This window comes from Pyricularia pennisetigena, chromosome 6, assembly GCF_004337985.1.
Source record: "Pyricularia pennisetigena strain Br36 chromosome 6, whole genome shotgun sequence".
In the NCBI taxonomy this organism is placed as follows: Eukaryota; Fungi; Ascomycota; class Sordariomycetes; order Magnaporthales; family Pyriculariaceae; genus Pyricularia; species Pyricularia pennisetigena.
This window is the reverse complement of record NC_043744.1, coordinates 1,780,431-1,803,732: the sequence shown is the minus strand read 5'-3', so window position 1 is coordinate 1,803,732 and position 23,302 is coordinate 1,780,431. Positions and strand designations below refer to the sequence as shown.

At 52.2% G+C, this 23,302-nt stretch overlaps 9 protein-coding genes across 9 annotated transcripts; 3 read left to right on the top strand and 6 right to left on the bottom strand.

Annotated features, from left to right (window-relative positions):
- Positions 1-1,114: 1,114 nt before the first annotated feature.
- PpBr36_04352 (uncharacterized protein) lies at positions 1,115-3,474 on the bottom strand (the record flags this gene model as incomplete). Its single annotated transcript, XM_029891513.1, has 2 exons — positions 1,115-2,167; positions 2,221-3,474. 2 exons carry the CDS (start codon positions 3,472-3,474, stop codon positions 1,115-1,117), a joined length of 2,307 nt encoding a protein of 768 aa, XP_029750417.1.
- Positions 3,475-4,278: 804 nt separating this feature from the next.
- Positions 4,279-5,967, bottom strand: PpBr36_04351 (uncharacterized protein; the record flags this gene model as incomplete). The annotated part of the gene is made up of 1 exon (XM_029891512.1): positions 4,279-5,967. The coding sequence occupies one exon, from the start codon at positions 5,965-5,967 to the stop codon at positions 4,279-4,281; it is 1,689 nt and encodes a 562-aa protein (XP_029750420.1).
- Positions 5,968-6,714: 747 nt separating this feature from the next.
- PpBr36_04350 (uncharacterized protein) lies at positions 6,715-8,808 on the bottom strand (the record flags this gene model as incomplete). Its single annotated transcript, XM_029891511.1, has 3 exons — positions 6,715-7,686; positions 7,748-8,574; positions 8,670-8,808. The coding sequence occupies 3 exons, from the start codon at positions 8,806-8,808 to the stop codon at positions 6,715-6,717; spliced, it is 1,938 nt and encodes a 645-aa protein (XP_029750419.1).
- Positions 8,809-9,522: 714 nt separating this feature from the next.
- Positions 9,523-10,404, top strand: PpBr36_04349 (uncharacterized protein; the record flags this gene model as incomplete). Its single annotated transcript, XM_029891510.1, has 2 exons — positions 9,523-9,813; positions 9,880-10,404. The coding sequence occupies 2 exons, from the start codon at positions 9,523-9,525 to the stop codon at positions 10,402-10,404; spliced, it is 816 nt and encodes a 271-aa protein (XP_029749635.1).
- Positions 10,405-10,637: 233 nt separating this feature from the next.
- PpBr36_04348 (uncharacterized protein) lies at positions 10,638-11,807 on the bottom strand (the record flags this gene model as incomplete). The annotated part of the gene is made up of 1 exon (XM_029891509.1): positions 10,638-11,807. One exon carries the CDS (start codon positions 11,805-11,807, stop codon positions 10,638-10,640), a length of 1,170 nt encoding a protein of 389 aa, XP_029749991.1.
- A 107-nt stretch (positions 11,808-11,914) lies between these two features.
- Positions 11,915-14,446, top strand: PpBr36_04347 (uncharacterized protein; the record flags this gene model as incomplete). The annotated part of the gene is given in 6 exon segments (XM_029891508.1): positions 11,915-12,112; positions 12,388-12,496; positions 12,516-12,921; positions 12,990-13,129; positions 13,231-14,193; positions 14,274-14,446. Coding segments are annotated over 6 exon segments (1,989 nt in total), but the record flags the coding sequence as incomplete, so codon positions are not given.
- Positions 14,447-15,049: 603 nt separating this feature from the next.
- On the bottom strand, positions 15,050-17,249 carry PpBr36_04346 (uncharacterized protein; the record flags this gene model as incomplete). The annotated part of the gene is made up of 8 exons (XM_029891507.1): positions 15,050-16,095; positions 16,159-16,214; positions 16,281-16,329; positions 16,392-16,493; positions 16,552-16,612; positions 16,671-16,934; positions 16,994-17,178; positions 17,246-17,249. The coding sequence occupies 8 exons, from the start codon at positions 17,247-17,249 to the stop codon at positions 15,050-15,052; spliced, it is 1,767 nt and encodes a 588-aa protein (XP_029749630.1).
- An 890-nt stretch (positions 17,250-18,139) lies between these two features.
- Positions 18,140-20,104, top strand: PpBr36_04345 (uncharacterized protein; the record flags this gene model as incomplete). The annotated part of the gene is made up of 1 exon (XM_029891506.1): positions 18,140-20,104. The coding sequence occupies one exon, from the start codon at positions 18,140-18,142 to the stop codon at positions 20,102-20,104; it is 1,965 nt and encodes a 654-aa protein (XP_029749627.1).
- PpBr36_04344 (uncharacterized protein) lies at positions 19,631-21,694 on the bottom strand (the record flags this gene model as incomplete). The annotated part of the gene is made up of 3 exons (XM_029891505.1): positions 19,631-19,973; positions 20,554-21,529; positions 21,640-21,694. 3 exons carry the CDS (start codon positions 21,692-21,694, stop codon positions 19,631-19,633), a joined length of 1,374 nt encoding a protein of 457 aa, XP_029749628.1.
- Between the last annotated feature and the right edge of the window lie 1,608 nt (positions 21,695-23,302).

Sequence of the window (23,302 nt, the reverse complement as noted above, 5' to 3'; positions counted from 1 at the left end):
AAAAAAAAAAAGTCGGTCAACGGATGACGTAGACAGACGCGTCCGGCGAAGCGAAGCCAAGAGACGGGCAGTGGTTACGCGTGAAGAGACCAGGACAAACTAGGCCGGGCAGAGCTCACAATATACCGGGAGAGACCGAAAACGAACTTAACTGCGCGCCAAAGATGTGCTTGGCTTTTGACAAAAGAAAATTATTACACTTCGGATAAAACGTATAATCAGTCAAAGTCAGGATAGAAGGTGCCGAAGAGCTAGCCAGGTAGGGCAAGCCGCAAGAGCCAAGCACAACTTGAAATGAGTACCGTGGGGCGAGAACACAATAGCAATTGCCCGAGAAGATAGAGGAATGGGAGGGGGAACCGGCAAAGCGGAAAACGGAGGTTCAAAGTTGGGAGAAAAAAAGAATTGTGGCCCACGCTATGCTCAATCCGTAACTGACCTGAATCTACTTGAATTTGGTGATGCAATGTGCTGCCCCATTGCGGATTGGCCCCCACGATGACTACCTATAAAGTACAAGTAGATATCGTCCTGGCCCAGACCCAGTAGTAGCACTTGTGTCGCTGTCAGAGCTGAGAGACAACCAAGGGCATAATGATGTAATGCTCATCATGAGAAGAAACCATTGCCGAAAATGCAGATCTCTGACTGGCTCCTCGCCGTGGATGCTAGCCGAGAAACTCTGGGCACCCACGCGAGGCCCAGAACGAAATTAACAAGGGTAAAACCGAATGTATGGTAGAACATGAATAATAACATAGGTCGGTGTTGCGAAAGGGCCAAGGAAGAATGCGACAAGTGGGCCGGGTTGGCTCAGCACTATGGAGACTTGTGACAATGTCTCTCAGCCATACCGGTGTGGCTTGTCATAAAAATGAATAAAAATTGAGGTCAATGGTACAAACAGATTCAAGCTGGGTGTTCGCAAGGGTAATAGAAAACCATAATCTTAGTTATGGATATCAAGAATACCATCGTTCATGGGTAAGGGGAGCAAATGGGTGGGGAGCGGAAACACGCGAGACGAAATGAACAAAAAAATATCATTCCAATGTGAATTGAGTTTGTCTGCCGCCACATTTCATGGACTCAACGAGTAATGTAAAACCTGCTTTCACTTGCGCAATGACTTGAGTAAAGGCGCAATCCGTGTTCTCTTACTCAATCCCACCCTGTAAGTAGCCTTGCCAACCTGGCTTCCGATTCGACTGCACGTGGCTGCCTCCTTTTTTATTGGCTCGGCTGAGACCGGAGGCTTCACAAGCTTTCCGTCCTTGATGTCCTCGTCGTTTTTGTTCGTCTGCATATTCGCTTGTGCAGCTTCGATGGCAGGTAACTTCCCCTCGCGCCCACTTTTGTGTCGGGAACCCCCGTCGCTTGTGCTCATGTCGTCCCGAGCATCACTGGGCTGGCTTGACTCACTCTTCTGCCGGCCCTTGGAATAATCGCCTGTATTTCTGCTTGTGCCGCTGGCATCAACATGTGCACGAGGAGTGTCGTCTACAAATCCTCCAACCTCGGCAGAGTCGTTCTCTACTGTGGCGACTGGAGCGTTGGTTGACATATTATCAACTTTAGCTGCAGACTTTTTAGGTCTCCCTCTTTTCCTTTTGGGCTTTGTCTGGGAGGTCTCAGTGGGCTGCAGTATTGAGGTATCCCCTTTCAGGACAAATGGTGTATCCCCATTGTCCAATGTTGGCCCCGGGTTTCGTTCTTCAGTCTCGACAGGTACAGGGGAAACTTCTGGCGGCTTTGGCGCCTCCTTTTTCTTGCGGCCCCTTTTTTTCTGCGTCTGAACCAACGGCTCCTGTGCAATTGTAGGCTCTTCCGGCGCTGCCTCTTGACCAGAAGAGATCAGAATAGGCTCTAGGCTCTGCCCAGTTTCTTGCAAAGGCGCATCTTCTTCTCCCGTAGGTAATTTTGCAGCATCGGCAGCTGGAGCCGGACACTCTTGCAAATGCGGAAGTTGAAAGCCCCCAGGAGGTGGTTGCGTATCAGGCAGAGAATCAAGAGCTGATGACCTCAAGCGCGAAGAGCGCGGAGCGGATGGACTGTGGCCAACTGTCTCGTCATGTGCTCCAAGCTCATCGTCTCCAGCAAATCCAAATTTTCGTTTTTTAGCGGATCTCGTGGTCGTGCCTGAGATGATGTCAGGTGATGATGTTGGCTGGTTTTGTGTTAGTTTAATTCCACATCATGAGACGAGAGCCCCAAACTTACTATTGCGGCTGATTTCCTCTTCCGTCCTCGGGTACTCGATGTAGATGGAGGAGGCATTGGTATTTCAGTGGAGGGTAGGTCGCTATTTTCGGCTGTCCGGCGAGCTGAAGAGCCCGCATACGCGCTCGGTGTCGTCGCAGCTTCCGTGGCATCGCCACTGGATCTATTCAGATCTCTCCCGCCTGTTGTAGGCAATGGAAGCGCTAGCGATGAGCTATCCATAGCCTCCACTGTATCCGAATCTCCAGATAGGTTGAAAATCCGATATGCTTGCTTCTCACTGGAGCTCAAAGCCTGGGACAATTTGACCTCAATGCGAGTGTCCTTCTGCGTATCTGTAAGCTGCGTTTCGGTCACTAAGCCGCTGGAATTACCGCGCCTGCGCCTAACATCAACGGGAGTTGGTTGGCCCCTATCGTCACTGACAGGAACGGTGATCAAGCTCACGCTGTCCTGACCGAGGGCTTCTGTTGACGGATCCTGCACTTGACGTGATCCGTATGTTCCAACCCCCGTAGTAAGTTTCTTCAGGGCCGAAATGGTAGTAGATCCGACTTGGTTCATAGTCGTTGGAATATTCACCGAGACAAGGCTGTTCATAGTCGTTGCCCCGATCGAGAAGGCCTGGTCATCATGCCGCGCTCGCTTGGCGACTGGTGTCGCTGGTGATGGGGCTTCCAAATCATCATATCTGCTGTCTTCAAGACCAACCGATTGGTGAGAAATCTTCTTTCGCTTGCCATACACTTTGGCAACTGATGCCGATTCATCCTTCCGTGCACTTTTGCGCTCGGGTACGTTGGCCTCTGGGCTGATGGGAATGTCCCAGATGTCGTCGTCGATTTCCGACTGGCGACCTGGCTTCTCAGTAGTGGATACCTGCGTGCAGGCGGAGCTATACTCAGCATTTGCCACATGGGCTGTTTTACTGCGAGCTGATTCTGCCATGGTGGGGTCGGTAAGTGAAGAACGAGTATTCTGGACAATGTGAACAAGGCCAGAATCAGGGTTTGGTTCAGCTTCTATCTGGCGTTGCCTCGAAAGGTCTATGCTTCCGGTTTGGTTATGCTCATCGTAGATCCTTTGAAAGAAAGACGGGTCTGTAGAGCCGCTCCGAGATGGCGCAAGTGACGCGTCGGGTTGGTCTTCATGTTGACCTGGGGCGTCTTGAGCTGGCCCTGGCGCCACCGGGCTTTTGACAGGACTGAGGTCACTGCCTTCATCATCAGAGTCTTGTATCACATGGGGTGTCATGGTCTAGATTCGGTCATGATGGTGGCGAATGCGACCCCCCTGGTTTTGCAGTTGAGGCGTGGGTGGCAAGTATCAAGGCGCGTCTGGAGCAGCCAAAGGAGTGGGGTCCTTCCACATCTTACTAGCGCACTTGGATCGCAGGCCATGATGGCGCGAAGTCACGTGATCCGATCCTTCGTCAAGCCACCGGTTGCTAGTTTGATGATAAGGAGGTTAGGATCGCTTCGGTTTCTCACGTTTTATCATTTGTTTCGATTTTCTTCGACGTCCACTGTAATTTCTTTGACCTCAGGCCAGTTGATATGTCACCACTACAGATGTATTCGTTTTTTGTCGGGTTGGTAAACAACGTTCTTGGACGGGGTTTAAGATGACAACGCACTTCATTCTTTCGTGGCACGTTTTAATAAGCATAATAAGTTGATCAAGATTAGAATTATGCAATTACTTATATCCTGACACTCCTGATCGTCGGTGACCCAAGACAGACCTGTATGACCCAGCTGAGAAAAAAAAAAAAAGGAAAAAGTACTTGGTATACAAACGTAGCGTCGTGAAGAAGGTATAAATGTCTGTCTCTCAATAGAGAGCAAATTAGCTCAAGCACAAGTCTGCTGTGTCGCGCTGATTCTCATTGAACAGCGTTATGAGCTCTGGTATCAGAAAACTTGAAGAAACCTCGGGCGAAAAATCTCGCGATCAAATAATTAAAATCTTTCAAAGGGCCGGGGGATCGACGAGGACATCAGAGAGTGATATCTGTCAAACATTCACTGAGATGTCCTGGGCCAAGGGACTATAATACTACCGGTCCCGAAGCCTTACAACAACCGATCCTCCGGATGCTAGCGACCTTAAGCTCCCTGATGAAGCCTGGCTAATTGGATAGGGATGCCTGCTCTGCGCAAAGCTGGGAATACTGTTGCGAGAATTGGTCCTGGATGGTGCATCTGGAGATGCTCCTACTCTTGGTGATGATGATGACGATGATGGTTGGGACGAGAACGCCGCCTCCAGTGCAGCGGCGGTGGCCATTGTCCTCGCAGAAGGTGACTTTCCCGGCGCCATTCTTAGGTCCTTGGGAGTCGTGGGAGCAGTCCTGTACTGCCATGAAGAGGCGCGTGCCCCTGCGTGAACAGCGTGAGGATGCCGTAATTGCCGGCGGCGCCGGTGTCGATGTCTGATTTGGGATGCATTGCTGCTGCCAGACCCAGAAGAGCTCGTAGTTGCCGAGCTGTCCGTCCGCATCGACATAGATGGACTTGAGCTGCGGGGAGTAGAAACGCCGTGTGCACGCATCCCACTGTTGCCATTAGAGTCACTTGGTATCCCAAAGGTGCTTGGTGTGGCTGTAGCCGCGGGTGCGTCATCGTCTATGTCCATATCGCTCGATCGCCCTGCAGCTCCGCCATCACTATCTCTGCCGATGCGATGCTCTGAATTGTCATCTTGGTCGTGTCCATCGTGACCATTCACGTACAGCAACATCGGGTCGATTGGCACCATCGAGCGCAAGAGCTCCGCAAAGAGTTGCATGAGTTCGCGAAAGCGACGTGCCGATAGTGGCCGTGTCGAGAAGCGCGCATGCTCGTATGCGACAAGAAACTCGGCCGCCGTTTGAGATGGAGGCAGGACCCCAAGCTCAGCAAGGCTGGCAAGATAATCACGCATACCCAAATTTCTCCGCTGCAGGAGTGCCACTGCGTCTGGATCCGGCATTCCTAGACTATGGGCGTGTCCTAGTTGTTGCCCATTCGGGCCCATGCCCAACTCATAAGCAGCGGCGGACCTAGGAACCTCGGGCGCCAACGTGATAGCCTTGGCCTCGATGAGATTGGCCAGCTCCGAGGTAACTGTGGCGTACTCAAGCGTAGGAAAATCAGGCGAAAGCGGCGAGCCCCAGCCGTTGTGCTCGATCTCTCCCCAGACCGGTTTGGGCGGGGGGAAGCTTACTCCCACTTCGGTCCCGACTGTCGATGTCTTCTTCAAGCTCGTGAACTTGAACCGCTTCTTCTGCTTTTCTTGCGGGGTCCCCGACCGACCCCCATCTGACGTAACTCCTGTAGATGATTCGTTTTGTCCCCGCCCGTATTGACCGCCATGAGCTCCAAACGGGGCCGACAACGAAGGCGGGAGAACACGAGGCCGTGCGTCAAAGGCAGTCGAAGCACTCCGACTTAGCCCAGAGATGATCTCCTTGCGAACTGAAGACGGCACGTCGCCTTTATCGATCGGAATTCTCGATCTCGGAATGGCAGCCAAGACTCCCCGGTTGATCCATAGTCGCATCGAGTATACAAACGAGACGATTAAGACCGTGACAAGGTATGCGGTGGATAGCACAATAACAAAGTATTCGTGTTTGGGTGGCACCCATAGCGACTGGTAGATGATGTCCGCCGGTGAGCCGAGTAAGAGGATAAGCAGTAGGATGTAAAGGAGGAGGTAAAAGGTTTTGTACACGATGCGGAACACGCGGGTTGCTGACAGCATCGTGGTGCCAAATGCATGTCGCCCCAAGAATCCTTGTTATAATTGTTGCGCGCTGGTCATATCAATGTCGGTGTAACTTTGATGCCTGTAGTCTGCAATTGGCCTCTGGCCATGTGCCCAACACCGTGATAAATAAAAAAGAGCGTGGGCGCACTTGAAGTCAGCATGGCTATGTGGGCAGGCACATTGAAGGCATGGGGCTGGGACTCTTTTTTTTTCGGTATGAGGTCGCTTTGTCGTCGGAGTTTTGTCGTGGTGGGTGCTTTGGCGGTGCGGTTCAGGACGCAAGTGATGGGCGCGGACGTTGCAGAGGTAACGGTGGCTAGGAAGCTTCGTTGGCTCGGCCGCAAAGGTATGTGTGAGCGCAGCAGCCTGTTTATTCTCTTCTCAAATCCGTTGTGCCGGCGGCGTCGCGCTAAGGAGAGTATGGACCGGGCCCCACATGCTTCTGCAGATTAATGAGTTCATATTTCGTTCTTGGCTCGGCAAAATGCACGTGGGTCACGGTTCCACATGCTAATACCACCCGGCAGGCATCAATCAGCTTTGCTAAATCATTACCCCTAACAGGTGACATTTGATCTGCTGACTTCAAATGAGAAGTGATAGTTAACCGGTCAAGGGAATCTTGAAAATATCTTCATGTTTGATTGATGCTAGCGCTGAAAATGATCTGCTCTTTTATCTAAGTCAAGTCCATCATTACGCCACCCATGCAGTCAGGCACTCAAGATCCTCCTCCCGCTTTTACCTCAGCTGTTGCATTTCAGGAGCAGGCGGTTTGGCCGCCCTTTTTGCTTTGGGCGTAGGCTCGATTGCCGTCTCTGCGACCCCTATTGCCTCACGAGCCAGGCGCATGTCCGTCAGACTAAGCCTCAAATCCCGCCTGTATGGTTCGAAGTTCAAAATCAGTTCTGAAAGGCCGTCTCTAAGTGCCTCTAGCACAATTTCCACTTCAGGACAACTCCTGTGCTTCTGGATGTCTGTCCAATGGAAGGGCAGGCTGTTTTTGAACGTATCTAACTTCTGTGTGACGGATGTAAGACTCCGAATGATGGTTGCAACGTCGCGCTGAACATTTCCGTACTTGTCCTCCTGGAGACTGCGAACAGCTAATTGGCTGAGCGCCACTGTGGCATTAACGAACAAGCTTGGTTCGCCGTAGGGAGCACCAAAAACAGCTGCGGTCAGTCTTCTGCTGAAGTCCTGTCGAATTGGCCAGCCGAAAGGCGAGCTGAGTAGGTTGCGAATGTATTGCTGAAAGGGGTATGGTGGGTCGTCGGAGACTGCCAGCTGGTCCCTCATCTCGAGGAGTTTCTGCTTAGCCTCTCCAGCAGCCTTCCCTACGTCGTCAAGCCGAGATGTCCTGCTAGGGTCCCTTGCCAGCTTGTCAACATATTTTTCCACCTCGGCCCTGAAAGGGTTTTTCGATGATTTGATCTCAATGGGCTCGTTTTTCGGCGCTTGAATGCCCCGTTGGATGTCCTCAGAGAACCTCGCGTCGAGACCCTCGCTCGAATGTGCCTCCGTTGCCGGTGCAGGCGTAGGCGCCTTGCCGTAGTTGTCAATGTTCTCCTCCATCTCCTTGATTACCTCAAGACAGACCCTAAAGACTTGTGCCCACATCGGTCCATCCTTGCGGTCAATGTCTTCATAAATTGCTTTGCGCCTGACGTCGAAATCACACGCGATGAGTCCCAATTCCCACATTGCAAAACACTGGGTTATGGTCGAGCAGTCAGCAAAGTATATTAGTCATGGTTCGTATCACGAAACTTACCTTTATGGGAAGCTTCTTGCTCTTTAGCCCGTTCAGTAAACTTCCGTTGGGATCCTTGGAGTCTGATGTAAGGGGCTTTGCATTCTTAATTGGGTCACGGGTGAGAAGTATTGAGAAGGCCGCGTTGCCCGAAAGCCAGATGAACGATAGCATAAAGGTGGAAGAGATGCAGCGAAGAAGCAACCAGATGGTGAATGGTAAAGTTGGCGGGACCAGGTTGACATGTGTGATGCTGTAAAACGGGCGGAACAATGAGAGAGCAAGCCCCCAGACCATGGACCGCAGGAAGATTGGGTAAACGATAGCGCTCAGAACGACAGTGACGAGCGAAATGGAGAGTGAGTCCCTGAATATCGCAGGTAACTGCTCTGCAAACTTCTTCAACTGGCTCCCTGTGTCCACAGCAGGGGTATTTCCCTCCTTGCGAGGTTTGGCGACACCGAGTGTCAGGCGATCTTGGTCATAGTAAATGTGCGAAACTGCTTGGTAGATGCCGAGAATGATGAAGTGAACAGTGAAAAATATCGGTTTCTCGTTCAAGCGAGGACGATCCCCGTTGAAGTACGTGATCCAGTCGAGATTGGCCGAGGACGGAACCGCTCCAAGGTAGGTTTGGCTGAAAAGCCAGCTCGATAGGACGTAAGAAACAATAGCCTCCAACGTTTGAAGCTTGAGAGCATATTTCTGGACAGTCTCGAGTCCCGAGTTCGAGATCCGGATCCCCACATGGTATTGAGCTATCCGCAGAATGAGGACAAACAGACCGCAGAGAAAAATGAAGAAAGTCCTAACGCCGGTGGGACCCAAAGGAAACCATGTCCAGAGGTCTAAGTATTGAGGAGGAGGCCTCGCGTCAGTAAATGCTCATTGTACCGCGCACTATGAAAATCCCAGGGACGCAGGCTTCCGGCACACTGCTTACATGAGTTCCATTTCGCCAAGAGCACAGACTCAGAGTATGCGATGGCGAGAATGACGGTGGCTGTTGACGAAAAACGTCTATGAAATGCAGGCTGGAGGAAGTCCTTATAAGGAGCCCGTCTGACCGTGGGCGGCGCCATCCTGACGGCGCATGCTTCGTGTACTCGTGATATGTGGTGATGAGCGATTGGGGTTGAGCTGTCATGTAAATAAAAAAGATTTGGCAGCTTGGTCGCGCAGGAAACCCGCAATTAGTGGAGGTCGCGCCGCCACGATAAGCGAGAGCATTGCTATCGCGCCGAATGCATTGCGTTCTTCAGCAGGTAAAGTAAGGCCCACACAGTTTTCCACAGGCACATGTTGGTCATAAGGCAAGCACCCACAAGGACATGAGTTGCTTTTATTATCTGCCAAGTGTGCATTGGCTAGCATCCATTGCTACATGGCAAATATGCATGAAAACTCATTGAGGAATCAGGACTACTGAGATGTAGATTGGCCAGTAGCTAAGTGGCTGCTTCCTACTTCGCGAACAAGGCTTTGCCTGATCGCGATGTCGAGCTCGGAATGGGGCTTGTATTACTTGCTGGCTCCTGAAAATATGGCAACCGCGAGCGCATTCACGAAAGGTGGGTACAGAGAACCTCTCATGATTGGCCAGCCCCGCACAGTTGACGCAATCTCAGCCACACCAGCCGACCGTGCAGCGTGCAGACCGGACGTCAACGGACAGCAGGCATCAACAATCTCGACGACACACATATCATCAATATCTCCTTTCTGTGGAATTTGTAGTCTGATCCACAACCGGCAGTTTCTGGTCAGACTGCTTGTACTTCCTCTGATTATTTACGATGTCATTTGATCAGCTATCCTCGCTGGAAGCGCAGCAGCGACGGGGAGATAACGGGCGCGGATATGTCGACGACCCCGATTTCCAGCGTGTGTCGCAAGACATAAACAACAAGCTATTCAAAGTCAACGGCAACATTTCGAGACTCAGCACAGAGATCAGCCATCTCGGTACAAGGCGAGATACCGCGCGTGTCAGGGAACGGGTCCATGACTTGCTGGAGGAGTCGCGGGAAATATTTAGACAGCTTGGAGAGGCCGTCAAGAAACTCCAATCATGGGAAGACGTTACGGTATGAAGCTTTGGCAGTAGGTTGGTGTTGACTTGACATATACTGACTCGGACTTTTTTTTCGCAGCCGACCCAAAAGTACACACAACAAAAGGCTTCTCGCGAAGTGCAAGCTTCTCTACAGGAGTTTCAGAGCCTGCAACGAAAGGCTTTGGAAAAACAAAGGGCATCGGTGAGCGCCGCAAAGGCAGTGACAGACGAAGATGGCGTTACCAGAAGCACAGGAGAGGAGGGACAATATCTCGAACAACAACAGCAACAGGAAGTCCTCAGGCTCGCACCACAGGACGAGGTGGATTTCCAGGAAGCGCTGATCATCGAGCGCGAAGAGGAAATACGCAACATCGAGCAAGGTGTCAATGATCTCAACGTTTTATTCTCACAAGTGGCACAGATCGTCTCGGAACAGGGAGAGCAGCTCGACACCATAGTCGACAATGTCGAGAATGTGAGAACAGACACCAGGGGTGCTGATTATGAGCTGCGCAGCGCCGCGAGGTATCAGAAGAATGCTCGTAGCAAGGCTTGCTGCTTGCTATTGATTCTGTCGGTTATTCTGACAATTGTTTTGCTTGCCATTTTTCTTGGATAAGGATCTAATGGTTACGGGGGTTGTGCTGAGTCGTCGCATTTATGGTCGCGACGGACACTGGGGCTTACCTGAATGCTATCTTTCTCATGATACTGTAGCGTCACTGTATAATCTCGTCCATCAGCTGGCGTTCGTGGAGTCTTTCATCCTTATATTCTCTTTGTTACTAAGCACATTCTCAGTCGGTGTATATGTCTAGCTTTGCCTATATAGCTATCTTTGAACAGTGCGTTTCAGTCAAATACAACTACACGCCTCGCGGCCTCTTTCTCCGGTCGTGGCAACAATGCAAGCCGATTTTGCCCTTTGCAGGGGACTGCATGGGGATTCGATGGTACTGGCAAGCGCCAACGAATGATGCTCATAAAAATTGTGGATATGCCTGAGGAGCAGATCCAGTACAGATGTAAAGCCGCCGGAAAGTTCATAGTGATAGGGGCCATGACTATCGAACAAAGGAGCGCTGCGCGACGCAAGCGTTGCCTCGTGTTGATTGTTATGGTGCCCTCTTTTGGTGATGGCTCTCCTCCAAGTAGTTCCCGGGCTTCTTTTACACTCGTCGGAATGAGTCCCATGTTTGCTGCAATGGTAAAGGAGAGAAGGCATGGCAAAACGTGATACGGATCGGCGACTAGCAGGTCAGGGAACCAAAGAAGCCCTCCGGTCGCCAGGGACGGTTCTAACGTCGTAGTAGCCGGAACGGCGACGTCTGCTATCGTACTTAAGCTTGCTGCAGACGCCGAGTCTACTGCAGGGGAAGCAGCATCGGCCAGCGAGGTCGGAGCCGAAGATAACGCGGCCGTGGCAGGCGCATCAGTGGCCTTGTCCTGAAAAAACAAGGCCCCCAACAATCCTGTAGGACCACCACATAGTCTTCTGAGTGATTCCATCACGCCAAGCCATAATGGAAGTGTGACCACACTGCTGGTGAGCTTCCATGTCTGCAAGCCAAGGTCGCGGTAGATCTTTGTCATCCTCTTATTACGTTTCTTTACGACTTCCTTTTGAAGCTGCGCCGTCGTCTTTCCCGGTGTTGGAGGTGTTGAATTGACCATGCGAGCATTCCATGCATAAGCCAGCGGCATGAGCTCAGAGCGCCGCAGGTGTATGCGCCTTGATTGTATGAAGAACGGGAGGCGAATGATATTGACGCCAAAGGCCACCAGGGCGATGGTAATGTACCATGGTGTCCCGGAGAGGAAATGAAAGGCTGTGATGAAGTCTTGAGTCTGTGCGACTGCAGTTTCGACAAAAGTTCTCTTTGGTGTAAATGAGCCCAGCGTGTGCCCGACCCTAGGCGTGACCACTCTTGCTGAATGCAGTAGGCTGAGGTGTGGCCAGGTTCGAGAGAAAGAATGTGGCAATGTGCCTTTAAGATGGCGCGGAAATTGTCCCCGAAGCATTGTCCTCAAAAATCAAGAGCCTATGAGAAAACCAAGTGTCCGTCTTGAGCTCATATGGTCAGTAAGGGCGGCTAATAATTGCGGCACATGACAGGTGAGGTTTCCAGTACCTTTCGTTCCGAACTTCGAATTATTTCACCTTACAACTCCACGTGGAACTCAATTCGACGGACCGTGCCTGCCTGAACGCGACAGCGCGGCAGCGGATAATTAATATTGGGCCTGCATTAAGGGTTCTTCCACCAGTGGGTCAGGCTTGCTCACTTCGCCCTTTGGCAGCTAAGGTAGCACCGGCATCGTACAAAGTGGGGTAGACGATAGTTCAGCTACTAAGACAGGGTTACCCACCAGAGCTACGTGGACAATGGAACCTGGCCGTACCTCGTGCGATACCGTGCAAGCGCCTTGAGTAACAAACAGACCACTTTCTCTCTTTCCACTATTCAAGGAGCAAGCTGGCCTGGAGCTTCTGCGGGCCTCGGCGTCAACCGGCATGCCCATCCTTCTATTTCTTGGCTGAGCCGAAGAAGATCATTCTGCCTGCTTGATTTGTTCTCCGATTCTAATCATTCGTTCAGAGAATACGGTTCAGTCGCTGCTCACTCCCCCCGCCCGCGGGGTCGCCTTCCACCCTCTTACCTTACTCACGACACAGAGCCTCTGGACGATCGCACAGCCTGCCCGACTAAGTTTGCCCAAGTCAGCCAGCTATGGACGGCTTTGGCGACAGCGACAAGTGCGCCTCGGGCTCGACCTCCCCGCTGTTATCCGGTTCCAGCTGCCAGGACTCCCAAGGCAGTTCCTCTCTTTACGCCGCCTTCACGACCATAGCCGCGATGCCTTTGCTCTATTTCTTTCTTGTGCCATGGTTCTGGCGGGCAATAGGATCGGCTTTGGGCTGGTACCTCAAGCGCAAAACCGAGGGCCGCCGGGCTCAGCTGCTCGAGATAATGAACGAGGACGAGCGTCGATTCGCGGAGCGTGGACAGGAGAGGAAAAAAAGCATTACGGATGAGGACTGGGAGAGCATTGAACCGTCTGCGGGCAGCGCTGACAATGGCGGCAAGGGTGCGCAGGAATGGGATGGAATCGTGGGATTCTTTCACCCTTTCTGGTGTGTATTCTTACACAGGTCCTCCTTGATAGGAGTGAATTGCTGACCTCTTTCTTCTAATCGTGAAGCAATGCTGGAGGGGGTGGTGAACGAGTGCTGTGGGCTGCCATTCGAGCGACGCAGCAGAAGTGGCCGAAAGCCAAATGCATAGTCTACACTGGTGATCACGAGGTCAACAAGGAGGCAATACTTTCTAGGGTCGAGGTGTGTAAGACGCAACGCATAGCTTCGGCACTACTCGAGGTTCGATTCACTAACCAGAGAAAACATCCCAGAGTCGATTTAATATCACCCTTCACCCACCGACAGTAGTGTTCCTGTATCTCTCGACTAGACATTGGGTTCTCGCATCGACCTGGCCTCACTTCACCCTCGCCGGGCAGTCATTTGGCTCGATAATCATGGCATGGGATGCCTTCTCTCTACTTACACCGGACATCTTCGTCGACACCATGGGTTACGCGTTTGCCCTGGGTCTTTGCAGGTGGCTCTTTCGTACCATGCCTACGGGCGCTTACGTACATTACCCAACCATCTCGACTGATATGCTCGATTCTTTGAACCCTCAGTCTGCCGTAGGCTCTCAAGGAGTCAATGCTGGCCAGGGTGTTGGAGCCCGTGGTAGGGCAAAGAAGTTGTACTGGGAGCTATTCGCGAAAATATATTGTCGGATGGGGGCTACGATTGACGTTGTGATGACCAACTCGACCTGGACTCAAAACCACATACAAAAGCTTTGGGGACCACTCCGTAACAATACGAGGAACGGTAGGCCCAACAACGCTGTGGCGGTGGTTTATCCACCTGTGGCTGTTCGCGAGCTGGAGCAAGAAGTAGAGGTGTCCGTAGACAGTGAGAGCAGACGCGAGAAGGCACTAGTGTATATTGCACAGTTCAGGCCTGAGAAGAACCATCAGCTCATTATCCAGGCGTTCGCCGAGTTCGTCAAGGGCGATTCGGATGTCGCCAAAGGTGCGACCTTGGTTCTCATTGGCAGTGTGCGGGACGACAGCGACTCCAAGCGAGTGTACCAGCTGCGCTTACTGGTCAACGAATTACACATCAAGGACCGGGTCGAGTTCCATCTTGACGCGCCTTGGCCCCGAATCCTCGAGTGGCTTCGGAATGCATCTGTCGGAGTCAACGGCATGTGGAACGAGCACTTCGGTATTGGTGTCGTCGAGTACCAGGCTGCCGGACTTATTCCCGTCGTGCATAACAGTGGCGGACCCAAACTGGACATTGTCACCGAGATCGATGCAGAGCCCACAGGTGCGTCTTTCTTCTAGGGCCGGCATTTGGTGGATTTTGACCCGCATATTGATAATCTATACTAACACCATGTCTTGTAGGTTTTCATGCTACGACGTCCACAGAGTTTGCTGAGGGCTTCCGCAAGGCTCTGTCGCATCCCGACCCTCTGGCCATAAGGCAGCGCGCCCGGAAGTCTGCCAAAAGATTTACCGAAGAAGAGTTTGCGAAGAAGTGGGTTGACCAAATGGAGAAGCTGGTTGCACTGTGTTGATATTCGTGTACCATCTTATGCATTCCTTTTGTTTCCTCTAATCAACATGCCTAAGCATTTGATCTGAGCTTTGGTACGAGTTATTCATGGCTTTTGTGCTAGGGATTCATAAACAAAGCAACAAGACACAGATACCCTTTTTCACAAGTCTAGATTATAGAGACAGAGTTCGACCTTTTTTCACCCCTGCTTGGAATTATTTTCGTCCTTCTTTTTACCATGCAAGCCTACATTGATTGTTATTGCGAAGTATTGTGCGAGCATTGTTACACAGTTATTTACCTGTATGAGCCAGCCCAGGATGCAGGACATATGGGACGATGTGTTCAGAAGCCTTGGCTTCTTGTGCGTCATCTCAATATATGTATGTGGTTATGCCAGCCATTCTTTCCACTGATGAGGTGCTTTTTGCAACATACTTATCGAATATGAGTGAAATCTATTAAATGAGTACATACTTCTTAACATGCATGGTCCAGACGCCCTCTACAACTGTGAATGCAGTTCGCTTGGTGGGATGGTTTCTCGACCGTCCACACCTTGTGGATGACCTGAGTCCATCTTCCAGAAAAAAAAAAAAAAGGTCAGAAGTTCATACACGCTTTATATGCTCAGACCACCGCTGTTCTTCTGCCTTGTCTCTCTTGCCGCAACTAAAGTCCCGTCCTCCAGCATCTGCACGGCCTGGACAGCAGAGTAGATGGGCGGGACCCAGGAGATGTTGTGGCCCCTGGCCGTCAAGCCCGCCGCGGTGGAGTTGTCAAACGCCCACTCGAGCCAGCTCTCGTTGGGCATGAGCTGATCGTGGAGGCGTGGCTCGGCGACGGCGTCAACGACGCCCATACCCTGCTCGAGCACGCGCCATGCCACCTGGCACGTGGCGCTGAGGATGCGCGAGCCACCGGCCGCGCCGACGCTGAGGGCAAGGGAGCCGTCGGCAGCGCGCTCGGCGATCAGCGGCGTGATGGACGACAAGGGCCGCTTCCCCGGGCGGATGTAGTTTGGCACCGACGGCTCGAAGCCAAACTCGTTGCGGACGCCGGGGATGCTGAAGTCGTTCATCTCGTTGTTGAGGATGATGCCCGTGTCGGGCGTGATGAGCAGCGAGCCGAAGAGCAGGTTGATGGTCGTGGTGCTGGTTATGGTCATGCCGGTGCCGTCGGCCGTGACGATGTGCGAGGTGCCGTGGCCCGGGTTGGCGTAGAAGTGCTTGCCGTCGCTGCTGCGGTCCTCGGTGTTGGGGTCGTAGGCTTCCACTGGTTGTGTCGTGTTGTCGAGGATCCGGGCGCGTCGGGCCGCTGCGGACTTTTCGGACAGGAGGCGAGACTCGAGCTCGTCGATGTGCGGGACGAACGCTGGGTCTCCGAGGGAGGTGCGCCCGCCATAACCAAAGCGCAGAGCTTCGTCGAGGCGATGGGTAGTGAGATTGATGTTTTCAGGAGTCCGTGATAGCTCGTCGGATGGATACTGCTCCAGCGTCTTCATGATGGAGAGACATACGGCGCCGCTCGAGGGCGATGGCGTTGACCAGAGTTTGTAGCCCCTGAAATTCACGCTCACGGGCCGTGGCCTGGAGACTTTGTAATTTCTCAGGTCTTCCAGTGTCATTGTGCCGTTGTTGGCCTGGATAATATCGATCATGGATTTCGCTGAGGGACTTGTAAGTAATGTGGCAGGCGTGCGTGAATGGGAAGAAGAAGATAAGTGCTTACCAATATCGCCTTCGTAGAAGACGCTTGCACCGTGATGTGCAATCTTCTCGAGTGTGCTTGACGAGTCACCGTTGGTTAGTCTCTATTAGAATCAATGTTAAGGACGATGACCGCGGACTTACTTGGAGAGACGTCTCCTCTTGATTATATCTCCGAGCCCGATCAAAGTTCCTATGCTTGCGTTTAGCTACGAGTGCATGACTTCTCGAAGAGTGAACATGTGCCCAACTAACCGTTCGGCGCGAATTCTTGAGACCAAGCTGGGTCCTCCACGAGGAAGTTCGGTGAGCCTGATTCTGTTGCAGCTTTCATGTAGCGGACAAGATCCTCAGTCACTAGAGGGGTGTTAGTCTTCAGCCAAGGGCGACTGATCTATGCAAATGGACCGCCTACCGGGAAAGCCGTTGCGAGCAACTTTTACCGCTGGCATTACGACGGATCTCCATGGGAGAGACTAGCCCAGGTCAGTCCCATATCTGTTTAGATTAGGTTGGTAAAGGTCCGGTACCTACTCCGTATTTGCTGTGTAGATACTCAAGACCTCTCAGCTCACCGGGAACACCAACGGCGAGACCACCGAAGATGCTTCCGTTGACATTTCCACGGTACATGTCCTCGTAGGCGGCAGCCGGGGCGGTTTCCCTGTAATCGATGACCTCGTACTCGCCATCGGGACTGCGAACAAGCATGAAGCCGCCGCCACCAATGCCGCTGTGATACATGCCAGTAACACCCACACAGAGATTCGTGCCTACCATGGCATCTGCGGCGTTTCCCTGAAGCCACAAGACAAGATCAGCTGCCATGCATTTGGCCGAGGAACAAGTAGACGTACACCTTGGGCAATTAGATCGATGCCTATTTGGGAGCATATCTTGCTCTCACTCGCCACTGCACCCCTAGACCCGGCATGACTTGAGCCGACCAGAGGTATCTGAATGTTCAACGCAGAAGACAACTGAAGCTGAGAGTTGGATAATAGAAGAAGCGCCATTGGCAATTGAGCTCGCAAGGCAGATGCTGGATACAGAGTATATGTTAGTTTCCATGCTGGTACCAATATTTACAATATGCACGCGAGCCTCACCCATTGTGGGCGCCATCTCGACGCCTCGTAACAATGCACCAAGCTGAAAACCCCTATTGCGAATAAATTCCCAGTGCAATCACGTAGAGAAGACCACGGTATTGAGGGTCATGAGAAACAAGAACGATGCACAGGAGTTGTCGCGCGAGGATTTAAAAGTGTTTGGTTGAGTCTGACATCCGGCGACAGATAGATAAGGTAGCTGCTCAGCTACCTGTTGATACCGCGGCCCATGATTTCCAAGCCGCGCCGATCCGGAGGCTGGATGGACGCCCAGAACCCACTCTCATGACCACTCGATCCAGTCGCATGTCCGACTAATAAGGGCGGTGCACAGTGTGAGACATTTGAGCATGGATAAGCTAGCTAGAGTTCCTAGCAAGTTTGCTTTGTGGTTTTAAATGCTATCGCTAGAAAACGGTTAGCAATCAGAAAGACACGCAAGTGAAAATTTGATACGCATGCGCGGAATCAAGAGAGCTCAATGACAATGTTCTAATGTAGATTTTCCGGACCTTCAGATTGCAAGGGTTTGGGGGGTCTTGGAACCTTGAATTCGGGTAATTTATCACTGTCCGATACACAGTAGAAGACCAACTCCTGAGCCAATCACAACCATCAACAAACTAGATAATTGAAGAGCTTTGATTGGTTCAATGTTTGAGCTGTCCTGCAGGACAGGGCAGGGGTCCCTTTTTTTTTTTCGTTCTAAGGCTCCAACTGAGCTGCATGTACCTCATTCGCATGTGCCCTTGGATTGAAAAAAAAAAAAAAAAAAAAAAAAAAAAAAAAAAAAAAAAAAAAAAAAAAAAAAAGAATCGGTGTCGATTGGAACAGCAAAAATAAGCTACAGGTTGCCGTTTTCAACCCACACCCCACCTTTCTCTATTGCTAATGTCGAGCCTGTTACTCCGTCACGCTGGCAGAGCTTGCAAGTGGAAATTTCCTCAAAACAGAATCTTCACCAACCGGGAGCGTTTCACACAAACTGCTTCCTTCTACAGGATGGCTTCACCACCAAAGTCGGTTCCCGTCGAGGGCCGCAACGACGGCAAAGAAGACGCCTGGAATAGGCTTAGAGCAGAATCTAACAAGCAAAATGGCAACAAGAAGGGAGGAAAACAACATCAGCATCAACCACAACGCTTCAACAAGAAGCGAAAAGAGCCGTCCCCAGTGCCAGAGGGTGTGGCCCAGTTCAACCTTTCAAAAAGGGACAGAGCAAAGCTCAGGCGGAAAGGCTTACTTACCGTGGTCGAGGGCACCCATGATGATGTCCTAGCACATGACCTCAAGGACTTGATGGCCAGGTTAACACTGGGTGACGTCGCCAGAGAGAATGAACAGGCAGCGCCCGGCGTAGAGACAGTTTCGGAGGGTCAACATGCCGAGGGTACCAAGGCACCTGCGCTTCCAGAGCCTGGCACCGAGATTGAAGTCAGGGTTTTGGAGCTGTCGTCAACCGGTGATGGCCTGGCTGTCCAGGAAGGCTCGAACCAGATATATGTGCTGTCATTTGTAGTACCGGGCGACGTTGCTAAGGTCAAGGTTTTCCGGCACGAAAAGACACACAGCGTGGTCGACCTCGTGTCGATTGTGAAGCCTTCACCGGAACGCGACGACAAGAGGATCAGCTGCCCCCATTTCTCGCGCTGCGCCGGATGCCAGTTTCAGCCCATGTCTTATGAGGATCAACTCGCGCACAAACGCAAAGTTGTTGAGAAGGCCTTCAAAAACTTCTCAGACCTGCCCCCTGAGCTCATCCCAGCCGCCGGGGAGACTATAGGTAGCCCTCTTCAGTACGGCTACCGCACCAAGCTCACGCCTCATTTCTCCATGCCGCCGGGTGCCAGGAGAAAACGAGGCCCGCCAGTTCGACACCAAGAAGTTCCACCCATTGGCTTCATGCTGAAGGGTAGGAAGACTGTGCTTGATATTGAGGACTGCCCTATCGGCACCGAGGTGGTCAACAAAGGCATGAAGCGAGAGCGCGCGATTGTAGCTTCCAAATTCGACACCTACTCCAACGGCGCAACGCTTCTACTGCGCGAGAGCACTGAGAGGTTCTACAAGAAAGACGCTGCCCAGAAGCCAATCCCAACATCAATTCGTGATGACCAGGTCAGGGTTGAGACAGAGGATTACGTCGATATCAAGACATGTGTCAGCGAAGGCAGCCAGTTGGCAACCGAGTATGTCGACGACTTTGTCTTCAAGAACAAGGCCTCCTCATTTTTCCAAAACAACAACTCGATTCTACCCTCTCTCACCAGTTATGTCCGTGAGAACGCCATTTCATACGACAAAAAGGATGGAAAGCCCTCCATTACCAATTTCATCGACGCTTACTGCGGTTCTGGCCTGTTTTCCATTACGTGCGCTCCTTTATTCATGTCCGGGGAGGTCAACGGCCGCATCATCGGCATCGACATTGATGGTAGGGCTATTGAAAGAGCAGGCCTGAACGCTAAGCTGAACAATTATCCCGACGGCAAATGCGAGTTTATTGAAGCCGATGCGCCGAAGCTGTTCGAGAAACTCGACGGCTTCAACCCGGACGAGACGGCCGTCGTTATTGACCCTCCACGAAAGGGCTGCGACGTATCGTTCCTGACCCAGCTGCTTGCCTTCAAGCCGCAGCGCCTGGTCTACGTCAGCTGCAATGTACATACTCAGGCTAGGGATGTTGGCATCCTGGTCCGCGGCTATATCGATGGCCAACCGGCTCCTGTTGATGGTGCTCGGTACAAGATCGAAAGCGTTCGTGGCTTCGATCTATTTCCCCAGACAAGCCATGTTGAGGGCGTAGCGGTGCTGACCAGAGTGGACGACGATGTTGACGCCCCAATGTCTACGTAATGACGATATCCTTCATTGCCAGGGGGGCCTGTCTAGGCCGCTTTGCATGCACGGCCTGTGTTTTAATATCGATTTTCTTTTTTGTTACTAAACTCTTTACCCACTCCTCATCTGCATCCCAATGACTTGCTTCGATGTGAAAAGCGTAAATGGGATCTCGGATGGAATATCTTGTACTCATTTTCAAACTTGTTCATATTACAGAGAAGACGACAAGCAAGTCAAGGACTTTCAGTGCCAAACAAACACTCGATGCAACTACCAGTTCTCACCAAAACCCACTCAATTCCACCAACTCCTGGCCGGCAGACCGTATCATATTCGCCGACTGCTTCTTCCTACGCCGGAGCACCAGTCCTGTAACCGACCTGGTCCTTATGCATCGTACCAAACTCCCATACCTTCCACACGATATAAGACTGTCTCACTTGCTCGTATCCAGGACATACCTCCCAACGACCTTGCCTTGGTCCAAAAGCTCAAAAACCTTTCCCAAGTCACTAAGCCCCACAGTCTTGAACGGCGCCTTGATCAACCCCCGCGCGAAGAAATCTACAGCCTCGGCCGTGTCCTGTCGGTTGCCGACGTAGCTGCCCTTGATGGTGACCATGCGCACCACCATATCCAGGACATCTGCCTTGATCTGCGCGCCCGAGGGCAGACCTATGCATACCACGGTGCCCCTGGGCCGGATGTACTCGGCCGCCTGCTGGAACGGCCGCGACGTCACGGCCAGCAGCACGGCGGCGTGGGGTCCGAGGCCGTCGGGGGTCGCCTTGCGCACGTCGGCTACCACGTCTGCCGAGGTGGCAAAGTCGATGAAGGCAGCCGCGCCGAGCTCCAGACACGCGCTGCGCTTTTCATCGCCCGAGTCGATGGCGATTGTCTGCAGGCCCATGGCGCGGGCGTACTGCAGCGCCATGGCTCCCAGGCCGCCGCCGGCGCCCACGATGGCGACCCACTGTCCCGGGCGCGCGCCCGACTCCTTGAGGCCCTTGTAGACGGTGATACCGGCGCACAGAACCGGGGCCACGGCCTCGAGGCTCACCTCCTTGGGGATGCGGGCCACAAGGGCGGCCTTGGCGATGGCGTACTGCTGGAAGGAGCCGTCGACCGTGTAACCCGAGAGCTTGACCTTGGTGCAGAGCATCTCGTTGGCGGACCGGCAAAAGTCGCAGTTTTGGCAGCTGCTGTTGATCCACTTGATGCCGACGTGGTCGCCGATCTCGACGTCGTTGACCAACTCGCCGCGCGCCACCACGATGCCCGCGCCCTCGTGCCCGCCCACGAACGGCAGCCTGGTCGGGATCGGCCAGTCGCCGTTCATGGCGTGCAGGTCCGTGTGGCACACGCCAGAGTATTTGATGTTGACGAGGACCTCATCAGGACCAGGCTTGGACACGGGGATCTTCTTGTAGACGGCGGCTGTTGTACAAAGGTGGTAAGCTTTCTAACAGTCAAACATCGACGTAGCACCTGGGAGCTTTGGGCAGTCATGTGTGCATGTCCATCCTCGCAACACGAGGTTTACTTACGCCCGCCAGTCTTCTCGATAACCTGCGCCCACTGTTCTTTAGGGATTTCCGGCATCTTGTCTCGGGTCGCTCGAAGTGGTCTAGGTTCGCGGGGAAGAATGTGGCAACAAAGTGGCGGCGGACACACGGGGGGGATATATATGAGCACAGAGATGATAGAAGCCCGAGGGGTATGAGATGATGGCAAAACCTCGTCTGCTGGGAAGTGGTCAGACGAGGTGGGAAGTTTGGATATATAAATGACCGGAAGGTGAAGGTGTTGTATTGTTTGTCGGGCAACGTAAGCAAAAAAGATGGCGAATCACTTGTCGCTCGTTGAGCAAATGGGGAAGGGAAAAAAAAAAAAAAGAGTTAGGAGCTTCTAGCCGACGCTCGCACCGAAGTGCCGAGCAAAACATCGTCTGATGTAGTTCAAAAGCATCAGAAAAACATGACGATCCCTCACACCTTGTCTCTCCAAACCTGCAAAAGCAGCTTTCTACTCCGCATATTCTGGGCCAAGGGAAGCAAACATCCTCGAAAGGCGCAGCTTTGGTCCCCACACTCCCAAAAGGTGCGGGGAAACGCCTCAGGTTGACGAGAGTTCAAGGTTGTTAGAGTTGTGCCACTCGATTCCAGAACTTTGTTACAATAAACCTGAAAGACTGGCAGCAGTGGAAAGGCCTTCTACAGCTTACAGCGAACAAGCTTCCTTGGATGGTCACTGAGAGACGTGGGGCCCCTCCCCTTCTCCACAACCCGTGATGCATCGTTCGAGCACCGGACCAAGAGACGAACACACGTGAATCGCATTCGATGGCTGCATGAGCCACGAGAAAAGTTAGGATGAGGTGGGGTTCCAAGTTAGACAAGCAAGTTGTTGCAGGCTATATTTACCCAAATCACTGGTATTAGTCAGAGACGGGGAGCTTTCGTCTTCTGCCTGTGTTCTTTAGTGCAACACAAGTTCATCCAGTCGTCATGCTACATTATTCCCGAGACGGGCTTGGAACCGTCGATGACGATTTGAATAGTTGTGCGCACGTGGCTTAGGCTTGAAATACACTCTGTTGGGACGGCGGGTATGAGGATTGGTCCATTCCGGAAATAAAGAAAAAAGACCGCCCCCAACATAGATCAGAAATCTAGACCAGTCCATTCGGACTTGGGGAAAATCGCAAAGAGCATATTGAATACAAAGAGATAAAAAGACTCAAAACATTACCATCGTGAGGCTGCCGACGGGTCAAGGGAAATGCAGCCAACTGTAAGGCATAACAATGCGGAAATATCTCCGCAAAATTGAAACCAGGCCCTCATCGGTACATAGTACAGTCTTGTTAGTCGTTAGGGGGGGCCGCCGGATACTATGGTAAAGAGCCGCAGGCTGGGCACGCGAACGGAACCTCAGTCAGGCCATGAATGCATTATCGTTCAAAGTGTGCTCACCCCATCCTGGCCCGGATGAATGGGATTAAATGGAAACGAATAGCTAGTGTCCCGGGTCCAATTGGAATCAAACGCTGTCGTTGACCAGAACGTGGGGAAATGCGGGGAACTGTAGGGAAGCAATTTTTGGAAATGGACGTTTTATGCTTCCGTTTTACTCTCAATACCGTAAGAATGGATTTATATACACGGCTTATCTTGGATATAGACAGCTTCAGAAGTCCACGATGCCGAT